Below are 27654 nucleotides of genomic sequence, written 5' to 3' on the forward strand. Positions count from 1 at the left end.
GCAGCTCCCTCCCCACCGGTTTTGACGCGAGGGGCGGGGCGTGGTCGCAGACCGATGACGTTTCGGGCGGGTGACGCAGGGCGGGCCGCGCCGCGCGCCTCCGGGGCCTGAGGCGGCCGTTGTTCACGCTCCCTGCAGGGCGCCCGTAGGCCGCGGCCCTCGCCGGGGACCGGAACCCCCATGTGAGAGGCGGCCGGTGGGGGGGGGGCGGCGGCCGGGGGACCCGCCGCTGCCACCGGAGACAATGACATCGCGGAGGTGAGGCGGGAGTGAGCGGCGCCGGGCCCGGCCGGGGGTGTGGGGGGGCGGGCAGGGGCTGACTGCCCCCGGGGTGTGAGGGGACCGGGCCCCTCCGCGCTCCCACCCCCCCGGGGGGCCGTTGGGCCGGGCCTTTACCCCGCTGAGCCACGCAGGGCCTCCCGCGCGCTGTGGCTGCGGTGCGGGGGCAGCCGCCACCTCGCTCCCCGCAACCGCGGCGCGGTGTCCCCGCTCCCCCCGAGCTGCACCCGCTGCCTCTGCCTGGCTCAGCCCGGCGCCTGGCTCGCTCCGTTCCTGCCCAGCGCGGCTCGATGAAGGGTGCCTCCCCGGGGTGGTTGCGGGCCTGGCGGGGTAGGGGGACCGGACGGCTTCAGTCTCCGCCGACCCAATAACGTTGGGTCCTAGCGGGGTTCAGGCCGGGCTCACTGCGCCCGCGTGTGCGCTTGAACCGGAGGTGAGGTTTATCCAGCGGCAGCCCGCCCTTGGAGCCGGGTCGAGGCGCTGTGCTCCCCCCAGCCCGGGTGACGTTACGAAGCTAAACCGTGAGCCAGCTTTGCAGTGAGTGCTTGTGAGCTGACCTGAGCCAGGTGCTTGATTCGGCAGCAGCCTTTTTGGTCCAGCTTCAGAACCTTGTGGTGCTGCAAAGTCTGGGTGACAAACAGTTGAATCTGCTTCTCTGTTGTGGGTTTCCATTGTCCTTAACACGTTCTGGTTGTTTGTGCGGTGCTAGCAGTCCTTTTTGGGCAAAAGGTTAAGTTAAATGTTAGGCTTAAGAGGAAATGGTGTCATAGAAAGGAAGAAGATGTTCATATTGTCATTTAACATACCTATTCAGAAATGTCATAGAACCATAGAATGGTTTGTGTTGAAGGGACCTTAAAGCTCCTCCAGCTCCAACCCCTGCCATGGGCAGGGACCCCTTCCACTGGAGCAGCTTGCTCCAAGCCCCTGTGTCCAACCTGGCCTTGAACACTGCCAGGGATGGGGCAGCCACAGCTTCTCTGGGCACCCTGTGCCAGCGCCTCAGCACCCACATTTGATGCGTCTCTTTAATACGTATTCAAGCAGAACTTCTTTGACATTGGGTTGTCCTTGTTCTTGTTCTGCTTATGACGTTGAAGCTGTCTGGGTTGGTTTTTAGTCTGTGGCCGTTTATAGTTGAGCTGGATTTGGGGTCTCCTGACGCGTGTGGAGTGTGTGTTGGGTCTTCACATATGGGAGCAGGTTGGACGTTACCTTTCGGAAGCAGTCGTGACATCCTCGTTGTTGGGAGTGATCCTCAGGTTCTGCTCCAAGCTTTAGATTGTGTCTTGTGAGGGAGGCTGCAGAAGATGAGAAATAGAAATTGATGAGCCTATAAATAGAGCTAATTAAACTACCAGTCACCGCCTTCCTTTATGCTATGGTTGTGACAGCTGAGACTCAGAACTGGTTTAATCTGAGACTCAGAACTGATTTAATGTCTCCTGCTCTTGAAAGGTGATTAGGAAAGCGCAAGTGCAGCATGGAAATATGTATTGATTTTGGCTTTTCTCTCTTTGGTTTGGGAAGAGAGAAATGCTGGTGATGTGTGACTTATCAGCATGGATCCTCATCTTTCCTGGGCTGTGCTACCCAAACAGAGGTCATTGTAGCACACCTCTGTTTCCTACCAGGTATTAACTTTCATCCAAAGGTTTCTTGCTTAGCTCATATCCCTTTCGTTTTGTAAATGAGAGCCCTGCTATGTCACTGGTTGCTTTTCTGCCAGCCTTTTCATCTTACCCTTCCAAGTCCCTGATTAGTTTACAGTAAGCTGCTGACCCCCCAAAACCAGAATATTCCTCACATAGTGAGGACAGTCAGTTGAATCAGAGCGTGGGCTTGTGTCTGCCTTGTGTTACTTTCTTCATTATATTTATTGGCTGCGATGCCCTTTGCTTGGGACGGCCTCTGCACCTGCTCACAACAGAGAGGGCAGAAGGAAAGGAGGAAAAAGAAGCCTAAAATGCATTCCATCCCTATAAAAGGAAGCAGAAGCAAAAGTCCTCCCTGGGGTTATGTTACGTGTGTCTGTGCCCGCAGTCCCTGTGCTCTGTGCTCCGGTTTTGGAAGAGGTGGAGGCCCCGAGGTTCAAACGAACACATGTGGTGGCAGCACTTCAAATGGAGGGATCTTCATCACCGGGCCGGAACCATTTCACAGAGATCACCGACACCCCCATTTTTCTATTTGGGGTGCCTGACAAATGCATCTTCCTACTCAAAGCCAAAAATACAGAGATGAGAGAGCAGGAGTGCAAGTTACCGCCAGAACAGAAGTTACATAAAGCGCGGTGAACTCCATCCATCTCCCAGGTGTAGCTTTGCTTTTGCTGCGCTTGCTTTTTGCCACCTTCAGAGGGAATGTTTTTAAACAACTTCTCATCTTTTTAATCTCTCCTTTAAGCACAAGTTATTTCTGGTCCCTTCTGTTCATTAAATCGGTATTTTTACACTTTAACAATTCATGTACGGTTACATCCAGATGGATGAGGGTTTAGGGTAAGGTACAGAAGATATTATATTAATTAAAGCTTCTGGAATGTCTCCACGTAATAAATCTGCAGAGCTGATTCCAATAACAACTTCTTTATATGTTGATTTTAGACTCAAAACCATGTAAAGGTGTCTCTTGAATCTTGCGTGTTTAAAAAGCTTATAAACGGTTCAAAATGCTGCTGCGCTTTATGTTTGATTGGGGTTTGTTTTCTCCTAATGGAAGGGCAGCTTTAGGGGTGGAAATGTGAGTGTCTTACCAGCTTCTGCAGACCAAGCTGCTGTGTTCTGAAATGCAGTGTTTCATGTTCAGTTCATCCTGGGTACTGATGCTTGTGCAGTGTCTTTTGTGAGACTGCGTCAAAACAGAACTTCTCTTGACCTTTGAATAGTCATTAAATAAATGTAGCATCTTTTGCTAATCCGTTTCCCATTTGCTCTAATAACTTGGAAGGGTATTTTTACTAGATTTTTCCATGACCCATGCTGCCCAGGTTTGATTGGTTTTTGTTGTTCTGCAGCTAAAGGTATGGTGGCACTCACTAGACTTTCTTGGTGTAAGCAAAATATCCTTAGCTAGGAAAAAAGCAAGATTAACCAGAAGAATTACTTACTTCTAGAATGGAATTGGTACAGAAGTAATCCTAATTCCCATTTGAACGACTTGCTGGAGGTTTGAATATTGTAGAGTCTCTCAAGCTCTCCAGAATATTTCCCTGAGCATCTCCGTCTGAAGAGAACAGGTTGGATAAAGCCTTGCTGGGAGGATTGTCAGCTCCTCAGTACAGAAAGAATTGCTGAAACAATCAGAGTAATGACCCTCAATTTAGACATGCACTTGCATATTTTGCTGATTTAGCAGTTTAGCATGAAGTGCTGAAGCGTTGGGAATGACCAGGAATGATATTCCTTTTTTCCTTTTTTTTTTTTTTTTTTTTTTAGCTATAGCACTCCTGTATCCACAGTGAGTTGTGGAGTCTTTAGCCATAATGTTTTGCTTTATTTCAGAGAAACTAAGAACTTTGTGTACAGAGAGGAGCACCCTCTGTTCTTGCTGCAGATACAAATGTGCGTTTCCGCTTGCGTCCTGCGCAGTGTCTGATTTCTGGCAACTTGGGAGAATAAAGATGATCCTTTACTTACCAGACACGAGTCTGACAAAGCCACTAAAGCAGTGGTTAGTTGTTGTGTTCACCTCTCTGTCCCTGGCTGGTGGTTTGGGTTTTGCTGGCTTTCTTGTCTCCTAATATCCTGCCTTCTTAAAAACTCCTTTCACCCAGAACACACAGATGTAGTTTAGCACTGCAAGGGTGCACTAAAAATCCTTGGTCACAGATAAGAGGAAACACAGATGTGTCAACTGAATGGCTAAGAATAAGTCTCAAAAGTTAATGCCATAGGTGGGGACATGGAGCTTCTTGGCTATAGCCCATATAGAGCTCTCCCTTGGCAGGACACTATATTAGTCATTCCGAAGGCTCTTTGTGGGTGGTGAATATCAATATGAGATTCCTGGGTGCTTGTATTTAAGTGGGATATATTCAGACCAGAGAAATTGCCATGGTAGTTGGGAGGCAAAATCTGGCAGCCGCCAGCACCACGTTCTACTGAGGAAGAGCTGAGCAGCTTGTCCCCAAGTGAAGTTCCTTCCTGACCACTCTCAGCTGGTGGTCACCTTGTGCCCTAAAGCATGAGGTTGTGTTACCTTTTTAACCTTTAAAATGTTGTCAAGTGTCACTTTGGATGTCTTGTCTTATTTTTAAGTGTTTTGCCTGGTTGTCTTCCAGTTTCTTTGTGTGTCTTGTCTTCCTGGAGTAAGGAAAATGTAGGATTGTGGTCTCTACATTGTATAGCTCTGATATCATTTTAATCCAAGCAGTCTGAGTATGTCTAGATATAGCTCTTACAAAGCATCTCTTACCAGTGCATCAAACTGCAATGCAATATGAAATGAATAATTTATATTTTCTTATTAATTTAGGAACAAAATTCAGTGCTTCCTGGTTTTGAAGCTGTTGGATCGTTCTGTTGGGTCTTGTCATGGAAGTCGAACTCTGAGGACCAGAAGATCTCCTGTTTATTAACACTCCTTATTTTTAACCTCTAATAGATGGTTTCATCCAAACATTACTGGGGTGGAGGCAGAAAACCTGCTGTTAACAAGAGGAGTGGATGGCAGCTTTTTGGCACGGCCCAGCAAAAGTAACCCAGGAGACTTCACACTCTCTGTTAGGTAAGTTTAAATGGGTTTTGTCTTTCTCCCCAAACTGGGAAGGGTCTTTAATGCTGTTCTTTGGGAAAGAGTTGTAAGTGAACTCCTTGTAAGAGGTGAAGGAATGCATGGATCGCTTGTTAGTCCATTGTTCCCTTTTCTCCTCTTTTTCTCCTGTTTTCCCTGCAGAGGCACTCAAATACTTTTACCCAACTTGGGTAGTCAATTCTGAGTCTCCAGACAAGCAGAAAAGCAAAAGGGATTCATGGTTACATTCATAGTAGCATTGCTTTTAGCCTTTTAAAAATCTATTTGATATCTGAAGGTAGCACATGCAAGGAAATGCTGTCCAAGGCTCTCTTCTTAAAGTCAGCAAGGTTTTAAGGACAACTGCAGTGCTATTTCAGCTTCCAAAATAGGCCTCTTGGAACTCTTGTCCCCTGAGACTGTGTGTATAGTGATGGGGATGGCAAGAGGAAGTAGATAAAGCACAAGGGAAAAGTGGGATTGGTGATAAGAATGGTGCTGCTTGGATACCTCTGAGATAATGGGCCTGGTTGAACAGAAGGGGCTGTTCTTCATTAATATTAGACTGGGAGCAAATGACTTGCATCAGGCAAAGGCAAGTGCTTACTGAAGGAGAGATCTTAGTGTGGAGTTCTAGGGAAGGGAGCAAACAAGCTGTGATGGGTGTCTGAGAATGCTGAATTCTCTTTACCCCTCCACCCCTTGTAGCTGTATGTGCAGCTCCTGGGGGCTGAGGGATTTCTGTTGGAGATGGCAAAGCTGCACAGCTTACCCTGGCTTTGAGGAGCCCTTTGTTATAGAGTGTTTTCCCTGTTCTTCCTGACTGTTGGACAGACGCTTCCCCTTCTTGCAAGCCATTGGAATGAGGCTGAAGCACCCTTCAGAAATGCATTAGTTTAGCTACTCTGCAATGTTTCAGTTAGGAAGTGATGCAAATCTAAGTATGGATTTCTGTAACTTGGACAACAGAACACTAAATACAAAGTGATTGATTGGAAATCAGCTGACTTGTGGGGGTGTTTTCCTCTGATTCAAATATTAGACGAACTGGAGCTGTCACCCACATCAAGATCCAGAACACGGGAGACTACTATGACCTCTATGGAGGAGAGAAGTTTGCTACGTTGGCTGAGTTAGTCCAGTATTACATGGAACATCATGGGCAGCTCAAGGAAAAGAATGGAGATGTGATAGAGTTGAAATACCCACTGAACTGTGCTGATCCTACATCTGAGAGGTGAGAGAAATGCTGGTGAAAACCTCAGCGCCCATTTACTTAATAAATGCATGTTTATCCCTCTTAATGCTACAGTCAGCTTCATTTGATGAAAGGGTGGCTTCTCTCTGCTGTCCTGTACTGAAAGCGGTCCCACTGATTTTACTGAGGTTACTTGCAAAGTAGCCTAATAAACATGACTAAAGGTAAAGCAATCTAAGCCTCAGAACATGTTTTCTTCAGGATTCTTCCTGGTGTGATACTAAAAAGGGCATAGTTCCCTTCATTCTTAATGGGAGAATGTTTTATTATGGGATTGATGTGATTATCCCGTCCACTTCCTGATGTGATGTATGGGTAAGGTCTCGAAGATGCTAAACTCCCACAGGTTTATCAGGAAAGTGTGTCTTCATGAAGGAAGTTAGAGGAATTAATGCTCTGGCTGAGGAAAAGGTTGCAGAGTAAGCTCGTGCTTATTGGACACCAGGGAATCATTTGGATTGTTGTAAAGGATCCAAATCAAAGCTTCATTTGAAGCTTGCATGAAATGCAAATTTCAGCGCCTATGGAAGTGTTTGCTTTGAAGTGCTTCTGTAATCACTGGTGCGTATGTACATTTCTGAGGCTTATTTTACTTCTTATTTTTAGAAACTGAGGCTTTCTGCAGGCCTGGCCGCTGTTGTTCAGTGTACATAAGCATTTCCTTTAAATATGTAGAACAAGCTGATTCAGCCATGGCTGGAATGACAAGTAGGGTACCTGTCTATATCTTTATTTAAAGGTGGTTTCATGGGCATCTCTCTGGAAGAGAAGCTGAAAAACTATTAACAGAAAAAGGAAAACATGGAAGCTTTCTTGTGCGTGAGAGTCAAAGCCACCCTGGGGACTTTGTTCTTTCTGTCCGGACAGGAGATGATAAAGGAGAGAGTAATGATGGGAAATCTAAAGTGACACATGTCATGATTCACTGCCAGGTATGATGAAGCACGAGCTTCTTGAACAGGACTGCTTCCACAGGCAGTGGGTTTATTCTAACAGGAGGGCCATGTTGCACTTCACCACAGAGAGCCGAGTACATCCCCCCTTTCCCCGTGGTACTGTGTGTGTTCTGTATCATCTGTGTGATCAGATTGACTCATTTGATAGCATCAGAATTATATCAGTGTTTTATTTCTTTTGACTGCTTGTCTGGCTGAATCACGTCACAATATACTGTGCTGTCAAGTACCTTCTAATAGAGTTGGTTTTGATTGCATCAGTAGTCTGTCTAAAATCCTCTGCTGATGGAGCCTTTCATGTTTGTGGGTCTTAAACAAGTTAAAGTCTATTGGATGAATTATAGGAAAATAGAAGTAATTGGACAAACAAAGATCCATCCAAACATACGTCTTTCTCCTGTCAGTTTTATAGTTGCACCTGATAAATGACCAACAAATTTTGAGTATGGAATCCAAGGAATGCTTTTCAAGCTGTAAATCTTCAGTTTAATGGAGGGTAGCTCTTTGCTGAAGTATTATTAAATTGTAGTATTTTGATATTTTCGTACATGCTCATGGGTTTACAAAAACAATAAAATACAGATTTTGTAATTTTCTTTTTCTTCCATTATCCTAAAAGACTGTGCAACTACTTCATTGATTAGAAACAACTAAAATGCAGTAGCAGAAATAGTTTGGAGGTAGAAATGGTCTCCCAGCCCTGTAAGAGATCACCTGCCAGCATATCTTATTTCCCAAGGAAACCTCTTTGATTTGCAATTAACTTACAAGTAGCATTTATGACAATGAGGAAAATAACTGAGCATTGCTTCCTTGAAATGGGGATGGTGCCAATCAATAGCAGCCTTCCAGGACCCAATGATAGGAATGTGAGTTGATTTCCAAGGCTGTCTCCTGGATTCTAATCATGTAGCTCGGGGAGCCTGGTGGAGCTGAGTGAAGCTCAGGTCAGAAGGAATCATGCCTCCTGGAAAGGCAGATGAAATGATTGTCAGTTAGATGACAAAAAGGGTAATGTCCCCCCCTAGTGCAATTGGGTTGCTTTTTAGTAAGGTTCTACCATCCTTCAGCAGAAGGATTTTACTAGGTTCTCCTTCAAAGATAATTTCTCATACATTGCATAGCCTGAAGGTGATGTTAGTGTAGATGTCACTGGGGGAAGTGCGTTTATTTTGATGAGCATCTCTTTTTCAAGGATCTAAAATACGATGTTGGTGGAGGGGAGAAATTTGACTCTCTGACAGATCTGGTGGAACATTACAAGAAGAACCCTATGGTAGAAACTTTGGGCACAGTGTTGCAACTCAAGCAGGTGAGTGAACCAAGAAGAAGCCACTAAACTTGTTACCTTCATAAGGTACTGAAGTGCAGAGGTTTCCCCCTGTTCTGTGAGACATCATTTTGTTTCTTTCCTAACACAAAAATGAAGAACTAAACTTCATGAAACCGGATGACAAAGTCATCCCATTTAAATGGGGATAATTTCTTACCTTCCTGTGAAGGGATAGTCTTGTGTGTCTTACGTATGCGGAGCTTGTCTTGGTTTCATTGGGGTCCACAGGGACTGCAGGATGAGTTCAGAAATGAGACAACTTAATGGACTGAAGAACAACTATGAGACTATCTAAAAGCAGTTGTTCCCTGCTCCCATCCTCTCTACTCTCAACTGCTCTTCATTGAACTGTGATGCTCTGAAGTCCAAATAGATGCCTGCATCCCAGAATTGCCTGTACAAAATACACTTGGTGTAGGGGGTTTGTGTTTTAACTGTCTTCTCCCAGTTGCCATTTGTCACACCTGTTTGTATCCCTCTCAGCCACTGAATACCACCCGTATTAACGCTGCAGAGATCGAGAGCAGAGTGCGAGAGCTAAGCAAGCTGGCAGAGACTACAGATAAAGTCAAGCAGGGCTTCTGGGAAGAATTTGAGGTACTGCACCATATTCTAAGTCTTACAATATTAAATCTTTATGCTAATAAAAGTTGTGTTTGTTACTGCCTTCCTGGCACTTTGTCATCTCCCCCCTTCATCCTTTCAGATCCCTGTTCTTGCTCCTATCCTGTGTCAGGTACACTGTGTTAAAATTTTACCAGTTCCACTTTTGTGGATTAAATATTTGCCTTTTTTTTTCCTGATTCTGAGAGCTAATTGTGTTCTTCAATGCTCTTTGTTCTGTACCTTGCACAATCCCTCCTGAATATCTTCCTCATCATGAGGGAGTCTTAGTACGACTATATCTGGCCCACCAGGACAGTTAGTCCTGAGTTCATTCCTGTCTTCATGTTCTTCATGTGGACAGGAGGAAGTCTGTTGGCTGGATTAATGTTTCTGGAGGCAAAGGAGTAATTCTGAGCCTACTTTACTCTTGGGGACCCAGGTGTTAGTACAGTAGCAGTTGGGTGTGTTATGTTGGGTGCATACAAAGGGAATTGCACTGTGGTTTCTTTTGCATGTCTTGGTGCAGAGGACGTTTCTGTTTGCACTCTGTTCAGGAGGTTGGGTACCTGCTTTCAGGAAACTTCACTGTGATTTCTCAATCAATATATGCTCTTGCCCTTGAGTTTGTGGCTTTTGGATAGCCATTTTGGGGGATCTTAAAACTCTTGTGAAGTGGTAGCAGGCTCTGAGATGAAGCCACACTGATTATATGTATTCCTTGGACTGTTGGAGGTTAATTTGTGTTTTGTTCTGGTGCTTCATTTCTGCCTGAAGCCAAAATTCCATTTCCCTCCCAGAAGGTCTCATTGCCTTTCCCTCTGTCTTATCCATGAACCTCTTGTGTCTAACACAGCTGTGCTGGCCCAGCTCTCCCCTTCTTTGAAGTCCTAATGATTTCAGGGAGCTACTTGTGTTTGAAAGAAAATACAGCTGAAATGATGGTTAGTTTCTTAAGTAGACCCAAGTTAAGAGCATCAGCTGTCATATTCCAAACTACTTGAGTCTAGCCTGGGTCCCAGCCCTCCTCTGACAGCTGGAGTCCCTTTACAGCTGCTTTCATTTGATGGTCATAGCCAAAACCTTAAAACTGTCTTAATGGGCTGGTTTATACCCCATACACCTGAGACCAGCGCCGTGGAGTCTGGAACTCCACCAGCAGATGGCAACAGGAAACTGGCAAGCCCTGATCTTTGTCAGAGAGGCTGGTTCTGCCTGGGGAATGCTATTTTGAGAAACTTCTTGAATAATGACAGATTTTCAAAGCAACCATTATTGAAGACACTCTCTTTTTGATCAGACATATTCATTAGCTGAATGCACTGTTCAGTCTGATCTGAGATTGTCAGGAGGAGAAACATAAACCCAGGAAAAGCAAAAGATTACCAAGGAGGTAACACATTTCATTAGGAATGTGGCTGGAATATAAGAAGGTACAGTCGTGGCGGTGGAAGATGATAGAATTGATTGAGGATTGAGCTTTCTCCTCTGTCTTCCCTGTGCCTGGGGGAGGGATGGGACAATCCTTGAGCCAGGGCTGTGGGATGGTCAGAATCCCACCTTGGAGGGGGAAGCAACCCAGCAGAGGCTGCTTGGGGCACTGCTGAGGACTTAGGGCTCTGTTTTACCCAGCAGCAGAGTGGTGGGTCCCCTGGGGAGCAGTTCTCACCTATGGCTTGTGAATATCCCCTGGAGGTAAAATGCCCTCGGCCTTTGAATTGCTTCTCTTGCAGAGTTCAGACCAAGAACCATAAACCTGCTGGTTTAAACTGAACATACAAGTTAGCCAAGCAGAGGGTCTCTCTTGGCTTCCCTGGAGTCTGCAGGCACACCTTCCTCTTATTTAGAGGGCACAAAAAGGAGAGGGTGCCCTGTTGGCTTGTCCTTCTTGTCGTTGATGCTGCCTGACTGATTTCATGTTCGTGGTTGGTTTGGTTTTTATTTTTCCTTGAGGGAAGCACTCTGGTGTGGTGCACTTAGGAATGGATTGTTGATTTGTCACAGGCTGACAGGACTATTACTTGACATTTACAGCTTCTTTCCTGACCTCTGCTCTTTGTTGAACAAATTTGTCTTGTAATGGATTTATTGGTTGGTCCTTAGATGGTGTTCTCCTGCCTTGTGACTTTCCTGAAGAACAGTATTTGCCAGCAAGCCAGAAGCCTTACAGGGAAAGTAATGTAAGGAATGAAAGGTTTTATCCATGAAACATTCTACTTCTCTTTCCTTTCGCTGCTGTTGCTGAGTGCAGCACTAAACCTTGTTCTTTCCCACTGTGTTTCTGGGGATGAAGCAATCTCTGGCAGTTTGTGTCGTGCTTTCCTTCAGGTAGGTGATAGCTGTCAGCCTTGGTGGCAGGAGGCAGGATCCAACATTCAAGTTGTCTGTGAACCTCTGTCTATGCTGTTTGAGCTGGCAGTCCAGATGGTACTTGTCTTCAGGCACACTGAAGTACCTCTTGTCCCTTGAACCACTAGACAGAAGTGCTGACAGCCCTTGTGAGGTTTTTGCTTCTGAACACTTGCTGTTTGGTGAGCTTCAAACTTGGATGGTGGAGTGAAATCGAGGCCTGTGTTTCAGATTTGTTGTTGCATTGTGTACATCTCTTCATGGCCTTGTTAAAAGTCGCTGCTGCTCATGGATCTCTCCTCAGGGATGCTCAAAGCAGTAACAGTTAACTGTATGAAGTGATGATGTGTTTGAAGCTGTCATTTCCACACACTTCATTGTTTCCATGTTTCAACCTGCAGGCAAAGTTCAGCTTTTGCTTCTTTCTGTTGGTGTTTCACTTGCCCGAGACTCAAAAGTGTAATATTAGGTCAGGGTGCTCTGTGATAATAGCACTTAAAAGACTCTTGCAGAGGGCAAGAGGTGAGCTTAGTGCAAAGTGTTTCATCTATCACTAGTACAAGCAAGTAGTGCTTTATGTGGGGATATGTTTTCTGTCCTTTGCTTCACAGCTCTCCTATATTGCTTTTGTTCTTTGCTGTCCATGTCTTTAGGATGAGCCTAATTGTCCAAGGTCACTAAGTGGGGTGGTAACAACAACAGAGACTGAAATAGAAGTGAGCAAATATGCCTGATGTGCCCAAGCTTTACAAGCAAAAACAATTTCTCTAAGAGTATTAAGGATGGTAACAACAAGAGGAGCAGCTTCCAAAGCCTGAGTGTTCCTTTTAGTCAAGCCAGTACTGCTTTGGGGATTAAAACTTGGAACAAAGACACAGATTCTGGTCCCTCCAGCTTCAATTACAAGGGGGGAGATTTGCTATGAAGCAGCACGGCTGTGAAGTGTGGAACTGCTGTTGTCCCTGTCACGTTGATTGTGAACCAGACACTGAGGAATTAGCTCTCTGCCAACAAGAGCCATCCCCATGCGGGTTTATTGTGTCTGCACTAGGCTGATTTGTGGATAACCCTGTTTGTAGTTGCCTGATGCTTACCCCTCTTTCCCCAATGGGGTAATATGAGAAAGTCTGCAGAATTCTGTATTGGTTCAGTGAAATGGCTTTGTATTGGTAGGAGAGGATAATGAGAGCAGTTAAAGTGGTACGTGGCTGTGGTGGTGGGCTGTACATTAGCATTTTACCTGTCTCAAAACACTATAGCATCCCTACGTGGACTTTTGTTTGGGGGGAATAGACAAGAACATCATCCTAATATTCTCCTTCTAACTGCTGAAGGACTCTTCACTGTGCTTGGTATTTAAGTGCAGTTCATTGTGTTGATGTGCTTTGGGTTTCCTGTATGCTCCTTCCTCCTCTTGGCTGTCTGCAGTGTGTCTGGCTGCAGCTGGTGAGGATCTGCTCTTGTGGTGTTGATGTAACACAGCTTTTGAAATCTGGGGGACTTGTTCTGCAGGCTTCCTAGCAGTGTTGCTCCAGGCTTGCTGTAGCTGAAGGAGTTGAAGAAGGCTGCTAAGGCCTAAAGGAATCCAGCACAGGTCAGGTAGAGAAGCACTGGATCACAAAGTGCCTTACTCCTTTGGAATCTGGCCATATTTTGAATGCTTTAGGTACTAAACTTTACTGTTATTAAGGCTTATGCCAGTTCAGTGGAAATGTTTTGCCTCCATACCTGGCTAATTCAGCAAAAAGGAGAAATGCAGTGGTGCTCCTAACTTTTATGCTTGGTGAGGAAGACCTAGAGGTAAATATATTGGACCTGCTCTGTAGAATGCTGCTTGTGTTGTCTGTTTTATCTAGAGTGCCTTGAAGATGACCACAGTATCATGAGGACTTGCTGGTTATAGTTGGATTGAAAGCAGCTTTGAATTCAGAGGTGTTTGTAATTATTAGGTGGAAAACAGCTTCCTTGTCACTCTCACTCCTTGTTTCTTATACGCATTAGAAGCAGTTGTGTACTAAGTCTGAAATGCAGCACCTCTCCCTCTTTCTCTGGCATTATAAGTCTCATCCTTTCTATGCGACAGGATTGCTGTAACGATGCTGAAACAGTCCCTACTGTTGTTATTAAACCCAGTTATTTGTGCTGTTTTCCTTTAGACTCTGCAGCAGCAAGAATGCAAACTTCTCTATAGTCGTAAAGAAGGTCAGCGCCAGGAGAACAAGAACAAAAATAGATACAAAAACATTTTACCCTGTAAGTATTGATTTCTTTGGTTCCCGTGTAAGCTTGCTCTGCTTCTGTGCTTTATTTCCTTAGCTCATAAATACAGGGTTAATTAAGCACCACTGTGCTTTTTCTTCTCGTTAGTGATAATTCCCCTTCTGATGTTGTTGGTATCAGCCCATGCAGTTTGTGTTCAAACACTTGCACTTGTAGATATCGGTATTTCCCAAATATTGTTCTTATCTTCAGCTTTCAGTTAAAAGCATCACATGCCTAAACTGTTTCCCAGCTAACTGGAATGCTTAAATCTAAAAGGATTAATTTATGGTGCAAAACCGCATGGTGCGGACATGGGGCCATTTGGCTTGACTTAGTGCTTGACTGTCCATGTACTTGTGAGTTACCAGGGGGAATGTACATGTATTTTGAGCTGTTATGGCCACTTGTATTAAGAAATGGCAAAGGAGGAAAGGTTGAATATTCCAGCCAGTAATGTACTGAGTTTGATAACTTAATAGCCTGTCTGTGGGATATTTGAAAGTAGCTGTGTATTCACAGCTGTAGGATGCAAGTGCTTAACATTCACCTGTATTCTTCCAGTTGATCATACCAGAGTTGTTCTACATGATGGTGATCCGAATGAGCCTGTTTCAGACTATATCAATGCTAATATTATTATGGTAAGTATAATCCTACCTACAAGACCCTTGTTGGCACAGCCCATGTCTACTCTTTAATGCACTTGCCTAAATCCAAGTTAGTTTTGTAACCATTTGTTAAATGATTCTTTTCCTTTAGCCTGAGTTTGAAACCAAGTGCAACAACTCAAAGCCAAAAAAAAGCTACATTGCTACTCAAGGTTGCCTACAGAATACAGTGAACGACTTCTGGAGGATGGTGTTCCAGGAGAATTCTCGAGTTATTGTTATGACAACAAAAGAAGTTGAAAGAGGAAAGGTAAAAACTTGACTCTCAAACTGGCCTTGGGAAAAGTCATGACATTTGAACACAGTAAGGACTAAACTGTCCTGGTTATACTGATGTATTGCTGAAACCTGGTGTGCTGGGGAAGTGCTGAGCATCCTTTTTATTGGTGCCTGTGGGAATTGAGGGTATGCTCCTAGCAGATCATCAGGCCTCCCTTCTGTAAGGGTTGACTGATTGTGTTTTAGCTTTGTGTATTTTAAAATCACTCAGGGAAGAGTCTGTGGTTTTCTACAAACCATGTTGCTGCTCTGCCCCTTGGAAGAAGAGCAATAAATTACAGTGGTGTTATAGAAGAGTTGACTTGAATAAACCTTATGTAGTTTTATTTAATAGCCCATGGATGGCCTGTGTTCCTCTGCAGCTTCTCCATGCTTCTTTCCAAGTTTTGCAAAGCCAGTTGTCTGGGCTCTGCAGACATTTTGATGTCTGATTATGTGGTCAGTGCTGCATGCATTCATTTGGTTTTCTCTTACTCTTTTTTGTTTTCTTGATGCTTATTTCACTTCTTCAAGAATTGCAAATAAGAATCCTGATATAAAACAAAAGCTTTTTTATCTTGAGCCAAGATGCTTTCAGATCTGCAGGAAGGGGACAAACCTCTGCATCACAGATGACTTCAAGAGCTCAGTGCCTAAGGAAGTGAGGAACCATGAAAGCTCTCAGATCTGCAGAGAGTTCTGAATATGCCTTAAAATGCACTGTAGGAGCAGCAAATACTTACAAATTAAAATGATGGTGTTCTGGACGCAGTCCATAGAGCCAATAATACACACATCCCTCCATCAGGCTAAAGCTTATTTTAACACTGTGTCTTGCTGTTCAGACTTGCTACTCCAACTGCTCTTGTGTTCAGAGGTCTGTATTGAGACTGCAAGTTATGCTGGCATACGCCAAGATCAGCGTCTTTTTAGCTTCTACCCTTTTGGAGATGACAGAGAAAGAAGGGCAAAAGTAACAGAAGAGCATCTTGTTGCCTAAGTAGGCTGGAAAGCATGTGTTCAGTCATCTCTTGCTCTGTCTTGTGTTGGCAGAAGGAACTTGTTGCCATGTTTTCTTATCAATATGCAGTAGTAGCTGCAAATAGGAAATGTTTCTCTGTAGTATTCGGTGTTTGGTCTGCATTTGCTGGAAGCTGCATCTATGTACACACTATAATACCTGATTTGATCCCATGTAGACTGGTATTGCATTCACAGGCTAACAGGAGTTGCTCTTTCATGAGCTGTCACAGGAATCAAATCAAAGTAGCAGTAGGTGAATCCATTCCTCAGTGGATGGAATCTATCCCTGTCCAAAGATAATCTTGAGAGAGGCATAGCACACCTAAAGCTCTACATTTCAGAAGCTACAGACACATGAGGCTTCAGCCTTCTGCCACAGAGAGCAGGTTTTTGTTGCTTTGGTGATTGGTAATAGAACTAGAGAGCTATGTTAGCTCTTTCTGCTCTAAGTGATGGAAAAGCAAGCATCCAAGTTTCATTTCTGCTAAAAAAAAAAGTGGCTTATATCTTTGACTTGAATTTATTTCACAGCCTGTTGGCTTTGGATTGTAGACTAGCCTGTAAAACTACAGCATTGCATGGAAACTCAGTAGTTGAAACCTGTAGTTGGGTCGAGATACAAATAACAGGGTTTTAATCCAGGCTTTGAAACTGTCAAGGCAAAGCAGGTATTTAAGATGATAACAAAAGCTCTAAATGGGGACGTTGCCTGTACCTGTTTGTCTGAAATCATCTGGTGTTTGTTTGTGGGGAAGAGAAACATCCACCTAAAGTATACCTTGTCAGCTAGCTGTCCAGTTGGTGCTAGGAATTGTCCTCTCTGCATTCAGAAATGAAAGCTTCTGGAATGTTCTTTGTTGTCCGGTTTATGAACCAGCCCTTCTTCTTACCAATTCCTTCTTTAATCTTGCAGAGTAAGTGCGTCAAGTACTGGCCTGATGAATATTCCCTAAAGGAATACGGAGTTATGCGTGTCAGGAATGTTAAGGAGAGTGCAGCACACGATTACACGCTAAGAGAACTTAAGCTTTCTAAAGTTGGGCAAGTAAGTATGTCAGTAACTCTGTCCTGTGAACTGAGGTTGAAGAGCACCACAAAAATTGCAGAAACAGACTGTTTCTTTGGAATCAATAAAAGCACTGAGAGATTAATGAATTGACCCCTGTCTTTCTTTGAAGCTCCAGGTTTAGCTCTATCTCTTTGTCCTTGGGATAATTGAAGATTCTTAAACCTAAGCACTTCTTGGCAGAAGATGCATGGCTGCAGAGCTTTGAGGAAATCTGAAGAGAGAGACAGTGCTTTAAAGTAGTTGCATTTAAGTCTAGCTAAAACATTTGCTCCCTTTCAAGGAGGTGATTGTGCTAGAAGAAAATGGTTCTGTGTGGGTCCAGTATGTAGAAAGAAGACTTAAGGAATATGAAAGATGAGGAAGGAGACAGTTAACTAGTGTGGAAATAGCACTTCCTTGTTAAGGAACAGTTTGGTTCAGGGTGCAAAGCAAATTGTATAGGAAGAAAATCAGCAGGATGTACTAGATTGGAGTATCCATGGGATGGAGCTGAGTGGGGAGGAGTACATAAGGTTGGTGTCACTAGGTATGAATGAGGAGTATGACAGATGAAGGTTCCTCACTGTTGGTCACCCTCAGACAGACCTTTATCATGGCTTTTAAAGGTGAAGATGGAAATGTTCTTGGAAACAACTGCATGAGAAAGAGGGAGCTGAGGAAGCAGGTGATGTGATTGTCAGGCTAGGAAGAGCTCTGGCTTGTTCCCTCCTTTAAGACAGTTGGGGTGCTGTGGATACCGAGCAGCAGGTTGGATATGCCACCGTCTGATCTGACTCAGCTTTGCCACAGAAATACTTTTAGCTGGATTTTGATGTGAAGGGATTTGTTTTCACATGTTGGCATCTTCCTTCCAGGGGAACACAGAGAGAACAGTCTGGCAATATCACTTCAGGACTTGGCCTGATCATGGAGTCCCAAGTGACCCTGGTGGTGTACTAGACTTTCTAGAGGAGGTGCACCATAAGCAGGAGAGCATTTCTGATGCAGGACCAGTTGTGGTCCACTGCAGGTATGGTGATGCACTATGCCTCTCCTGCTACTACTCTCTACCTTGTGGAGTTGGATCCTTTTTTTTTTTCCCTCTTTTTCTTTTCTTTCTGCTTTGTGTTTTGCAAAACACAAAGTCTGCATGAATAAGGATTTCTGATCTTGTATGAGAAGGTGGTTCCAGTCTTGGCTCCATACATTTCGGATGCAGGATTGTGAAAATATTCTAGTATCCCATCCCACCTGCTGTGAGTGCTTTCTCCTTAGTCTTGGCTTATAAATTAAATACTTCTTACAAGGCAAGGAAATGTTAGATCTGACCCTGTAGGTTTTTTTTTTCTGATTCAAGGATGTTAATAAAGGCTGAGGTACAGAAGTGCTCTCATTACTTCTGTCTCTTCCATGTGTTGAATTGCTTAGGTCTCTAGTTACTTTTAGCTCTGTTGCTAAGTTTGATTCCGGCTATAATTTGGAAGTATAATGTCTATTAGAATTAGCCTCCAAGTTGGACTGGTGTTCTGTTGTCTGTTCAGAAAGAGCAAACAGTTAACTTCTTTTCTTCCTTTTTCCAGTGCTGGGATTGGGCGAACAGGAACGTTCATTGTGATTGATATTCTTATTGATATAATCAGAGAAAAAGGTACGTTCTGCTGGAAGAGGAGACCAATCTCTCCTCCAAAGACAAAGTTTGTCTCGCTTTTCTTAACGTTCTGATGATTTTCCCTAGGTGTGGACTGTGATATTGATGTTCCAAAGACCATTCAGATGGTGAGATCACAGCGGTCAGGAATGGTTCAGACAGAAGCACAGTACAGGTTTATTTACATGGCAGTACAGCACTACATTGAAACGCTACAGCGCAGAATCGAGGAGGAGCAGGTACATTTGTCCTGAGTCTAAAACATTCCATAGGAACATGTTAGCATTTCAGCAGGGAGCAGAGTTGCTCATTTGCTGCCTGTGACTTCTGGAGACGTGGCTGCTGTCCGTGGGTAACCAGTGCATCGTGACAAGGCTGGGTCTGTAACCTGTTAACCCTGTTCAGAGAAGTTAACCTGTATTTCAATTCATTATGCTTAACAATTACCTAAACTAGTAAGTGGAATTAGAAAACCATAAAATGAAACCAGTGTGTTTGACCACTGGCAGAGGAAGAAAATTGGGACCTTCCATGAAAATGCCAGCATGTGTGGGATCCTGTCCTCTGGCCCATGCACTCCAGCTCTCAGATTCCCTTAATGTTATCTAGTTTTCTGTGCAAGAACAACAAAAGATAAGGCTCTGTTACTCAGTACAGAACCTTGTGTTCTGTTGTGTTTTGAAGAGGTTTTGAATACTGCCTGTATTTCTAAAGTATGATAACCAAATTCAGCTGCTAGACAGTCTAATACCAATTGCAGAGTCTTCAAGTACACTTTTTTTAGGAAGGCATAAGTATATTGGACTGAAATGTTAAAGAATGAATGTGGTGATCTTGCAGTAGTACGGTGTCCAACAAAAACCAGAGGAGTGATTTGGTGTGGTGAGGTGAGAAGAGCTTTGGAATATGCGGTGACAGCCCCAAGACCTTTGGGTCACCCTTCCTGTTTGAAGTACATCACTGCACTCAAATCCTACAGTCTTACAGAAGTGACTTCATGTTGTAATAAAAACCTGGCATTCTGCTCGCTGTTGCTTTTCATTCTCTGGTCATCTGGGACTTTTATCTTTGTTTCACAATTTCAGTGTCTTTCCTTCTGCAGCTGGCTTGCTGCTTGGGAGATAAAGACGCACAACTGATGAGGCAGATGTGGGGAGCTGCTTGGTTAGCACAGTGCCGGATGTGAGGTACAATCCCTCTTTAGAGATGGAGCGTGCCAGCTTGGGTTTGGCACTCTCCAAGAGAAGCCACTCTCTTGTGTGGCTTCTGCCTGCTTTGGAGTGTGGCAGAGCTGATTTGATATTTGCCTACCTGATGTGGATGCTCTGTTCAGCAGAGAGGATAGAGGCTTTATTCCTCTCCTCAGGACAGCTGTTGTGTGCTCTGATGGTGATTAGACACAAAGTGAAGAACAAGTAATCCCTCAAGTGTACTTTTTTTCCTGCCTTTGTTGTCTCATTTTGCTCTAAGGAGCTGCCTCATATCTGTGTATAATGATGCAAGTATCCTCAGCTTGTTGAATAGGGTCTCTTTCTGCTGCTGCCATTTGCAGAGTAGATCTGGAGCTCTCTCTTGATCATTGTAATAGGTTTTGAGTAGTATTTTGATATTAAGTAGAGCACTGTATTTCTCCTGTAGTGATGAGACTCAGTTGTGTTTCATCCTCTATTCCATTACTAGCTCAGAAGGCACAGGTATAAAAAGAAACTGGAAGTGGACTATTGCTTTACTTCAGGAGGTCTTGACCTATAGCTTGGGCTAGTGGCAGCTGTGGGGATGAAACAGTATAGAACTTCTCAGACAAAAGCAAAGCTTTGTGGTCGCTATAGGAGCTAATGTCCTGAAAAAAGCATGGTGATCTGGGGATGCTCCAAGGCATGTTTTGATAGAGCAGAAAAAACCCTGGCTGAGTGGTAGAATGCTTGAATTTCATCCCAGTAAGATAGTTTGGGAATGAAACGCTGTGTTTAGAGAAACTTTAACTTCTGGAACCTTCTTCTCTATGCTTGCTTTAACTGCAGTTGCAAACAGTGGAAGTTGGGGATAAAAACTGGTGAAGTGGTTAGGACCTTTATAGGAAACCATATGAGGTCATGTTCCTGCCTGCTCTTCTGTCTGGATGAACACAAGCCAACTCTGATAAGGAGTTAGGTGGTCACATTAGCTAGCCCATTGTCACGCAGGACTTACAACCACCTGGACTGAAGAAGTGGATTTGGGAGCAGCTGCATCTGTTCCCATAGATCTGCCTGCTTCTTGTTTGTATTCAGGAGAAAAATGTCCCTCCTCTGCAAGCATTCCTTCCTGCTTTGCCATGCTGAGAGCATCAGGATTTCACACTTAGGTGTTGTGTTAAATGTTGCCTGTCTTCTTACGAGTGGGGAAGAAAAGCAAAGTGAATTTGGTTTATTTATGATTTCCCCCCACTGGAGAAACGTTATATTCTCTTGCATCTCAGAAACAAGTAGTTCTTACCACATTGCAGTGATTCTGTGTTAGAAAAGATCATTACAGGTGAAATTAGAAGAAAGAAAAGCCAGATATCTACTTTTTCTTGGCTTGTTTTATCTGTTTAGATCAGCTTAAGTAATAGACCCAGATAGATCTTTTTAATTGCTTTTCCTGTACAGTACAGCTGTAACTTGAATTGTATTCAGCAGTTTAGTGTGGTGGATGGCAATCAAGCCCTAGTTTTGGGCTTCAGAATATTGGGGTTTGGTACGCCGTAACATTGGAATGCAGCAGAGTTTGAACCTTTCCATTTGCTTTCATCTTATTTTTCAGCATTAACCTTCCAGGCAATTGATGTGTCCTGGCAGCAGGTAGAAAAGTGATTTGTCAGGAGTAAGCAGGAGCCTGAGAGGGGGGAAGTTCAGTAAGAGAACAGAACAAGTTGAGCAAGTTTTGAGCAATCTCAGAAGGGTGCCTTGGGAAAACATCAACCTACATTGCTGCACGGAGCATTCTTAGTGAAGCTGAGCAGCCAGAGCTCCCCAGAGGCTCTGACAGCCTCTGCTGTGAGGTTGATCCAGGCCAGTTATTTAGTACTTGTTCAAGCATTTAAAAAACCAAACCAACCCCCCCAAACAACAAACTCCACAAGAAAACCCCTCAAACCCAATACCCTGTGAAACTTTAAAGTCAGGTTTTAATTTCCATGCAGGTTTCAATATCTGCATGTGCTGTGGATGTTCGTCTTGAAAAGGAAAAAGCCATATCCCCTTCCTTTCCTAACGTAGCTTTGCTTGCTGGAGCCTCCAGTATCTTTAGCTGCATGCCAGCGCAATTGGCTGCAGCTTGGAACATATGCTGCAGAATACAAATAACAGCTTGGGTTCTTTTTATATCGAACCTAATGGGCTAAGATGTTATTTTATTAGAGATCTTGCAAACAATGTTGTTACTCATTTGGACACATCTCCAAGCTGGAAATAAGGTCAGTGGGAAGCCCACTGCCTGGTGCTGTCTGTTAAAGAATGAAGTGTGGTTTCTTCTGCCAAGTAAGATGAAGATTGCCTATGAGTTCATAGGGTTGGTGTAAACTGCTGGAGATGGTGGAAAGCGTAATAGTGAAAAGTGAGGCTTTTCAGGTCTTGTAACCAATAGCTAAATCTAGCCTTTATGTCTTACCCATTTGTGCCTGTTATCTACAGAACTGAGCTCTCTCATCCTCAGAGACAAACCTTTCTTCTAAACCCATACATGTTTAGTTAACACATGTAATTTCTGCACTGCTTTCATGACTGTTTTCTATCAGTAATCCAAAACCTGCCTTTTTTGTTGTGTTTTGCTTCACAGAAGAGTAAGAGAAAAGGTCATGAATACACAAACATTAAATATTCTTTATCGGACCAGACAAGTGGGGATCAGAGCCCTCTTCTACCCTGTACCCCAACCCCAGCGTGTCCAGAGTAAGTTCACTTCTCTTATTAGTACTGTTCAAAACTTAGGCACTAATCATTTGGGACTTCAAATGTGAATGAGTTACCACAAAATCTGCCCTAGACAGTTGTCCTGTGCTTTGCCCTTAAATTGAGCAAGCCAAATTGTCACTGACATAAATTGTGTGTATAAATGTGGTTTTCTCACACTAGATCCTTTGGACTGTAAATACTTATTTTATTTCAGAATGAGAGAAGATAGTGCTAGAGTATATGAAAATGTGGGGCTGATGCAACAGCAGAAGAGTTTCAGATGAGAAGATGTACAGAGACTTCCATGCAAAAGCAGGTATGGGTGGACGTTCAGGAGTGAGTGGAATCCAGCCTGGGCTTGTGGTGTTTGGAGAACATGTACCCAAAACCAAACTATGAGAACTACAGAAAGGACTTTCTAATTCCCAAAATGCATATAATCCAATGGGGCATTTAAATCCCAGAAGCTCATTTTGATTGAGTTGCATCTATGTCTACCCTTTCAAAACAATGTGCAATTTGGCTTCTGTCCTTGTGTCCCGGCTCACCAGTGAAATGAGTTGAAAGTCTTTGTTGTTCAGGAGACTGAAGTTCTGCACGCTGGCTAAAGACGAGTAGCAGCTACAGTCTGAAGTTTCCACGTCTTTTAAAAGTGATCTGCTTGATGGTAAAGATTTGTGTGTGCTTAAAGAGATCCAGAGAACACTTAATCTCATGCTTAGCCTCATGAAAGATGTGATGAGCAGTTACTGCTGTGCCTGTGTGGTGTGAGCAGTTGGTCTTGTATTGTTGTCATACTAGTAAAAATGAAATCCTTTTGCTGGGAGAGAAATCTAGATTCTCTTTATTACATTTTAAATATCTTGTATAATTTGGTTCTTGCAATTAGACAAGGGAGTATTATGTGTAGGTTATTAGCTAAGAAGTTTATCTGATACTTCAGTTAATGGGCTGTGAATACAGCGAAGGAAAATCTTTAAATTTAAAGTGGCTTTAGTAATTAATTTCATTTAGATTCTAATCTAAAGCCTTTTATCATCTTCCCCCTGTGTTTTTAAAGCCCCATTTTCCCTTTTCCATTGGTAACCGTGAGTGTGATTCACCCATTTAGTCCAGGGACCTTCTCCAGGTTCATACACATCTACTGCCAAAGTATCGCACACTTCATAAGCACAGTTTGAGACTTTCAGTTGAGTTTAAGGCTGTCGTGAGCACTTCTGTGTCATGTCAAACTGAGAAATATCTGCTGGTTTCTTTCCCTAAATAATCTTTTTCTTCTCCCTTCCTTTCCCAGAAATGAATATGTTTTTTAAAAAGGTCAAGAAAGAGACGGAAGAAGCTTCACATGAACGGTGAACTCTGAGGGCTTGGTACCTTTTCATTTACGGTTTTAATCCTTCAACAGTAGGCAGAACTTCAGACCATCTAAAGATTGTTGATCTCTCTTCTCTCCAATACCTGATTTACAATTGCTCGTTTTCCAAATAAAAGGAAATCCTTCTACAATGTAGACACCTACTTTGTAGAGTCAGTTTTGAATCCCACAGACTGTTGGACTGGCATCCATTTGTTTTTTAACTAGTGTCTTTGTTTCACTGTATGGCTGTTAGTTGGGTTTTTTTCCTTATTTGAGCAGTTGTGGGATGTATTTTGATTTCTTTTGTGTTTTTTTGGGGGGGTGGGGTGGTGGGAGAGCAATGGTATGTATAAATCCTTTACAATAATGTAAAATACTGATGGGAACAATACTTGATTGTTTGAAAACAGTGGATCACCAGCATGACTAGAATCAGCTACACGATAAAATTAGTCCTAATACATTTCAAACTCAGACTGAGTTTCATAGGAGTGAGCAGTTACTGATATGAAGGTGCTTTTTGTGATGACTGATGGCTTCGATTACCACTTAGCTGAGTGGCTGGATGGGCTGGTTTTGAGTAATGCAAGGTAGCCTTTACATCAAACAAGATTTCTTTTCCATGATCTCTATCTAAAATAGACATTGTCTGTGTCTCTCAAAAGACACCGTGGCCTGGCAGTTTGGGAGGACACTGTCTGTGTTCATTTGTCTGTGTTCATCTGCTAAGCAAGAGATTGAACTTGTAGAGTTAAGGTGTTGCATGTTGATGCCTTCACAGCATATTTAAAACAGTGAAACAAGTAACCCATTGTGCAGGCTGTTACCTTAGTGTGAGGTAATCCTCTTCCCCTTCTTCTGGGGAGGTGGAAGCTCTTGAGCCTTCTGGTTTTTTGGTAAGGCCTTATGCTTGTTTGAATGGCTCAATTAAAGCTGTAGGGGGGAAGTAATGTGCAGAAGCAAGGGACTCACTGAAATTGCCTTAGTTGGAAAGGGCAGCCCGGGCAGCAGGGCCAGCAGGCTTGTTCTGGATCCTTCCATCAGGCAGGAGTTGGTTACTGCTCTACCTGAAGTGCCTTTCAGAGCTGCATTGACTTTGCTGTCCCTATTTGGCTAAAACTCATGTGCATCTGAAACCACTTCTGATTGTTGTCAGTGAGGCACAGTCCTCTTCTGGAGCCTCTAGAACCAAGAACTGCTGTTAAGCTGCCATTTAATTGGGTTCCTTTGCTCTGTCCAATTATCTGGACCAGAAGCTCCCTTCAAAGCCGTGAGCAGCCAGGGGTGTGCGTTAATGGCAGGATCGGTCCCTGGGAGCAGGTACCCGTGATGTCTTACCAACACCTTTTTCCCCACGTTTCTGGGGAAGTTCTGTGACTTAAGTGGTGTTAAGCAATTATTGCCATTTTCATACAGCAGATGCAGATGGTGAACACTGCATTCAGCTGCTGTGTGCAGGGCTGCAGGGCCAATGGAACTGCGTGATTGGCCTTACTAATGAAATGATGCTGAAGCCTGGAATGTAATTAATGCAGCTTTTTGAAAGGTGAAGTGGGAGATTACATTGCCTGTTCCTGAGAGTGCTTTGCAAAATCAAATATTGGAACACTTTGAACTGAATGAAGGTGCTTCTTTAACGTTAAGCAGAATTTTGTTACTTTGCCTATTGTCCTTTTTGTCTTTGAGGCTTTGGGTTTTCTTTGGAACTCCTGTCACCAGCATACCATAATATGTGTTTTAATGCCATAGCCTTATACTCTAGCCATAAATACTTGTGCCCTTTCTAGATCTACAATTTCCAGTCATGATGAGAGAGAAATCTGTTCATTAGGTAGTGAGATGCCTGTTGTACATCACCTGCTTCCTCTTCTGTCCCTCAGCATCCTCCTGCTGAACAGGAATCAGTTGTAAGTGTTGGTATTTGTATAGAGCAATTGACAGCAGTTAAGTATTTGTTTAAAACTTTGTGCAGTTAGGCAAATGCTGCCCTTCATATGTTACAGCAGGGTGGAAGGTGTTCATGTTTGGAGGTGATGTGCACCAAACTGAAGAGTCAGGGGGAAAGTCAAGAGAAACGAGAGAAGGATCCCAAATGAATCTGAACTCTGTTATGAACTCAGTTAATGTGATGTGTCTTAAAAGATTGACCTGTAGAAGCAGCAATCACTTATTTGGCCAACATAAAGTTGCCTCTAAAAACCTCATTTTAGCTGTTTAGGACCTGCCTCTGTAGGATTTTTGTTGTTTTCTTCTTTTCCTTTCTTGGAACCAGGGAATTCTTACTGCAGAGTGTGTATTAATCCTGGGGAGCATATGGTGGGAGAATGTCAATGAGGAGGGAACAGAATCCGAGAGCCTGTAAATAACTTCTCCTCTCTTAACTGGTGTGTTGGGCCCTGCTGAATACCCAAGGGGAGACCTTGCAAAATGGAATCTTTCATGCACCAGCAGGAGAGGGGTGATTCTTAAAGCGTTTTTGTATATTATTTTAAGCAGTGGTTGGGGTTTATGGCAGATGAAGCAAGGGAGAGCAGTGGCCTTTGGTTCAGGGGAGATGAGTGAATGTGGGTTTTGTGTATTTCTAGTGAGTTTTTAGGGAATACATTTTTAAGCATTGATTTCAAGCTTTCGCTGTGTCAGTGGAAAAGGGATGCAGTTCTGAAGTGTTCTGCTGGAGACTTCATACCACAAGGGAAACTTTAACCCAACTCCTACGGCACAATAATTTATGCCAGCATGAATTTGCTGCAGACTTCATTTACTGAATGTTTTATAGCATACACTTTAATTTCAGCTAACTGTTGTTCGGACTGATTGGTTCTCCTATTAATCCTGACCAAACTCTACTTTTTTTCCTCTTAAGACCTGTGTTTGAAACACGATTAACTCGGCTACAGCTAACGAAGTTATAAAACCTGTCTCCTTTTTTTGTTGTAGGGATGAGAGCAAAATCACAGCTGGTACTAGGATGTGTTGTCAGGTTTTTGATTTCCTACCCATAACTTCATTACTTCAAATTAATTTTTTAATTTCTCCCTTTCAAATAGTGAAACCTAATGAATAATTTCCAGCCTCTTTATTTATGACATTATTGTGATTTTTGGTTTTATTACAGTACTAAAGACTAATGAAAAAGGATCCTCTTTTTAGGTGGAGTAGACCTTGCATTTATTTTTTTCCTGCAGTGTATGAAGTATTGTACCAGAGTATTAAATGAAATGTAATATTTTATTGAGAAAATTTCTATCCTTTAAAAGGAATATGTTTAGGATGTCATCAATTTGATGTGAATCATGTAAATGTTGACAATGCGCTGTTTATTATACATCTAGTGTTTCAAAAGACTCACTTACTGCCTTTTGCCCACGTACATTCTGTAGACCATTTACAATTGTCAAAATGTGACATTAAAATAATAGTTCCTGTATAGAAATATTGGTGGTTGTCCATTGTTTTCTGTGCTGGTATTTATGGCTCTTGGCTCGGCTGCTCTGCTAGCTGCATTGTGATTTTTTATTGCCGCGAAGCTCTCTTATCAGAAACAAAAGCGTATCTGTAAACTTCAGAACGACAAAAAAAAAGGGATAAAAAAAGAATTAAAAAGGAAATAAAGTGGTTTTCTTAAGATGGTTTGTCATTACTGTGTTCTCCAGCTCGCCCTCGGAGGAGATGGTGTTGAATCTCATCTTCCACTCTAGAGCAGAGCGTTTCCGTGCTGTTCTGCAGAGCCCCCCGCGGGATGCGATGCTGTTGGAGAGAGCAGCTGTTCTTCCTGAGAGCCAGTGGAGCAAAACCCCTATTAAATAGGATGTACACGAGCTTTTATCACTGTGCTGCTACCATCTGCTGCCAGCTGGCTGCCCCGTGGGAGGTTCTCTGTCCTGTCCAGGTACTGCTTCTCTCTCGGTGGCCCTTGGCCTGGGAGCCCTGTACCTGTGCTCCGGCAGTGCCCAGGTGTCCCAGC

The 27654-nt window shown here is 43.4% G+C and overlaps 1 protein-coding gene across 2 annotated transcripts; it reads left to right on the forward strand.

Moving 5' to 3' along the window:
* The first annotated feature begins 56 nt into the window (after window positions 1-56).
* Window positions 57-27123, forward strand: PTPN11 (protein tyrosine phosphatase non-receptor type 11). Of its 2 annotated transcripts, XM_057412698.1 has the most exons (16): window positions 60-258; window positions 4885-5007; window positions 6056-6250; window positions 7011-7203; window positions 8423-8539; window positions 9044-9157; window positions 13669-13765; window positions 14336-14415; window positions 14534-14692; window positions 16637-16768; window positions 17647-17801; window positions 18352-18419; window positions 18507-18658; window positions 22218-22330; window positions 22548-22649; window positions 23628-27123. In XM_057412698.1, exons 1-15 carry the CDS (start codon window positions 245-247, stop codon window positions 22615-22617), a joined length of 1782 nt encoding a protein of 593 aa, XP_057268681.1. In that variant the 5' UTR covers window positions 60-244; the 3' UTR covers window positions 22618-22649; window positions 23628-27123. The 2 variants fall into 2 exon arrangements, with proteins under 2 accessions (XP_057268690.1, XP_057268681.1); XM_057412707.1 differs by lacking the exon at window positions 16637-16768 and having other exon boundaries at window positions 57-258.
* The last annotated feature ends 531 nt before the right edge of the window (window positions 27124-27654 follow it).

The sequence above is a fragment of the Pezoporus wallicus genome, unplaced genomic scaffold, assembly GCF_028554395.1.
Source record: "Pezoporus wallicus isolate ANWC-B61680 ecotype Strahan unplaced genomic scaffold, APGP_CSIRO_Pwel_v1 contig_13850, whole genome shotgun sequence".
Classification (NCBI taxonomy): domain Eukaryota; kingdom Metazoa; phylum Chordata; class Aves; order Psittaciformes; family Psittacidae; genus Pezoporus; species Pezoporus wallicus.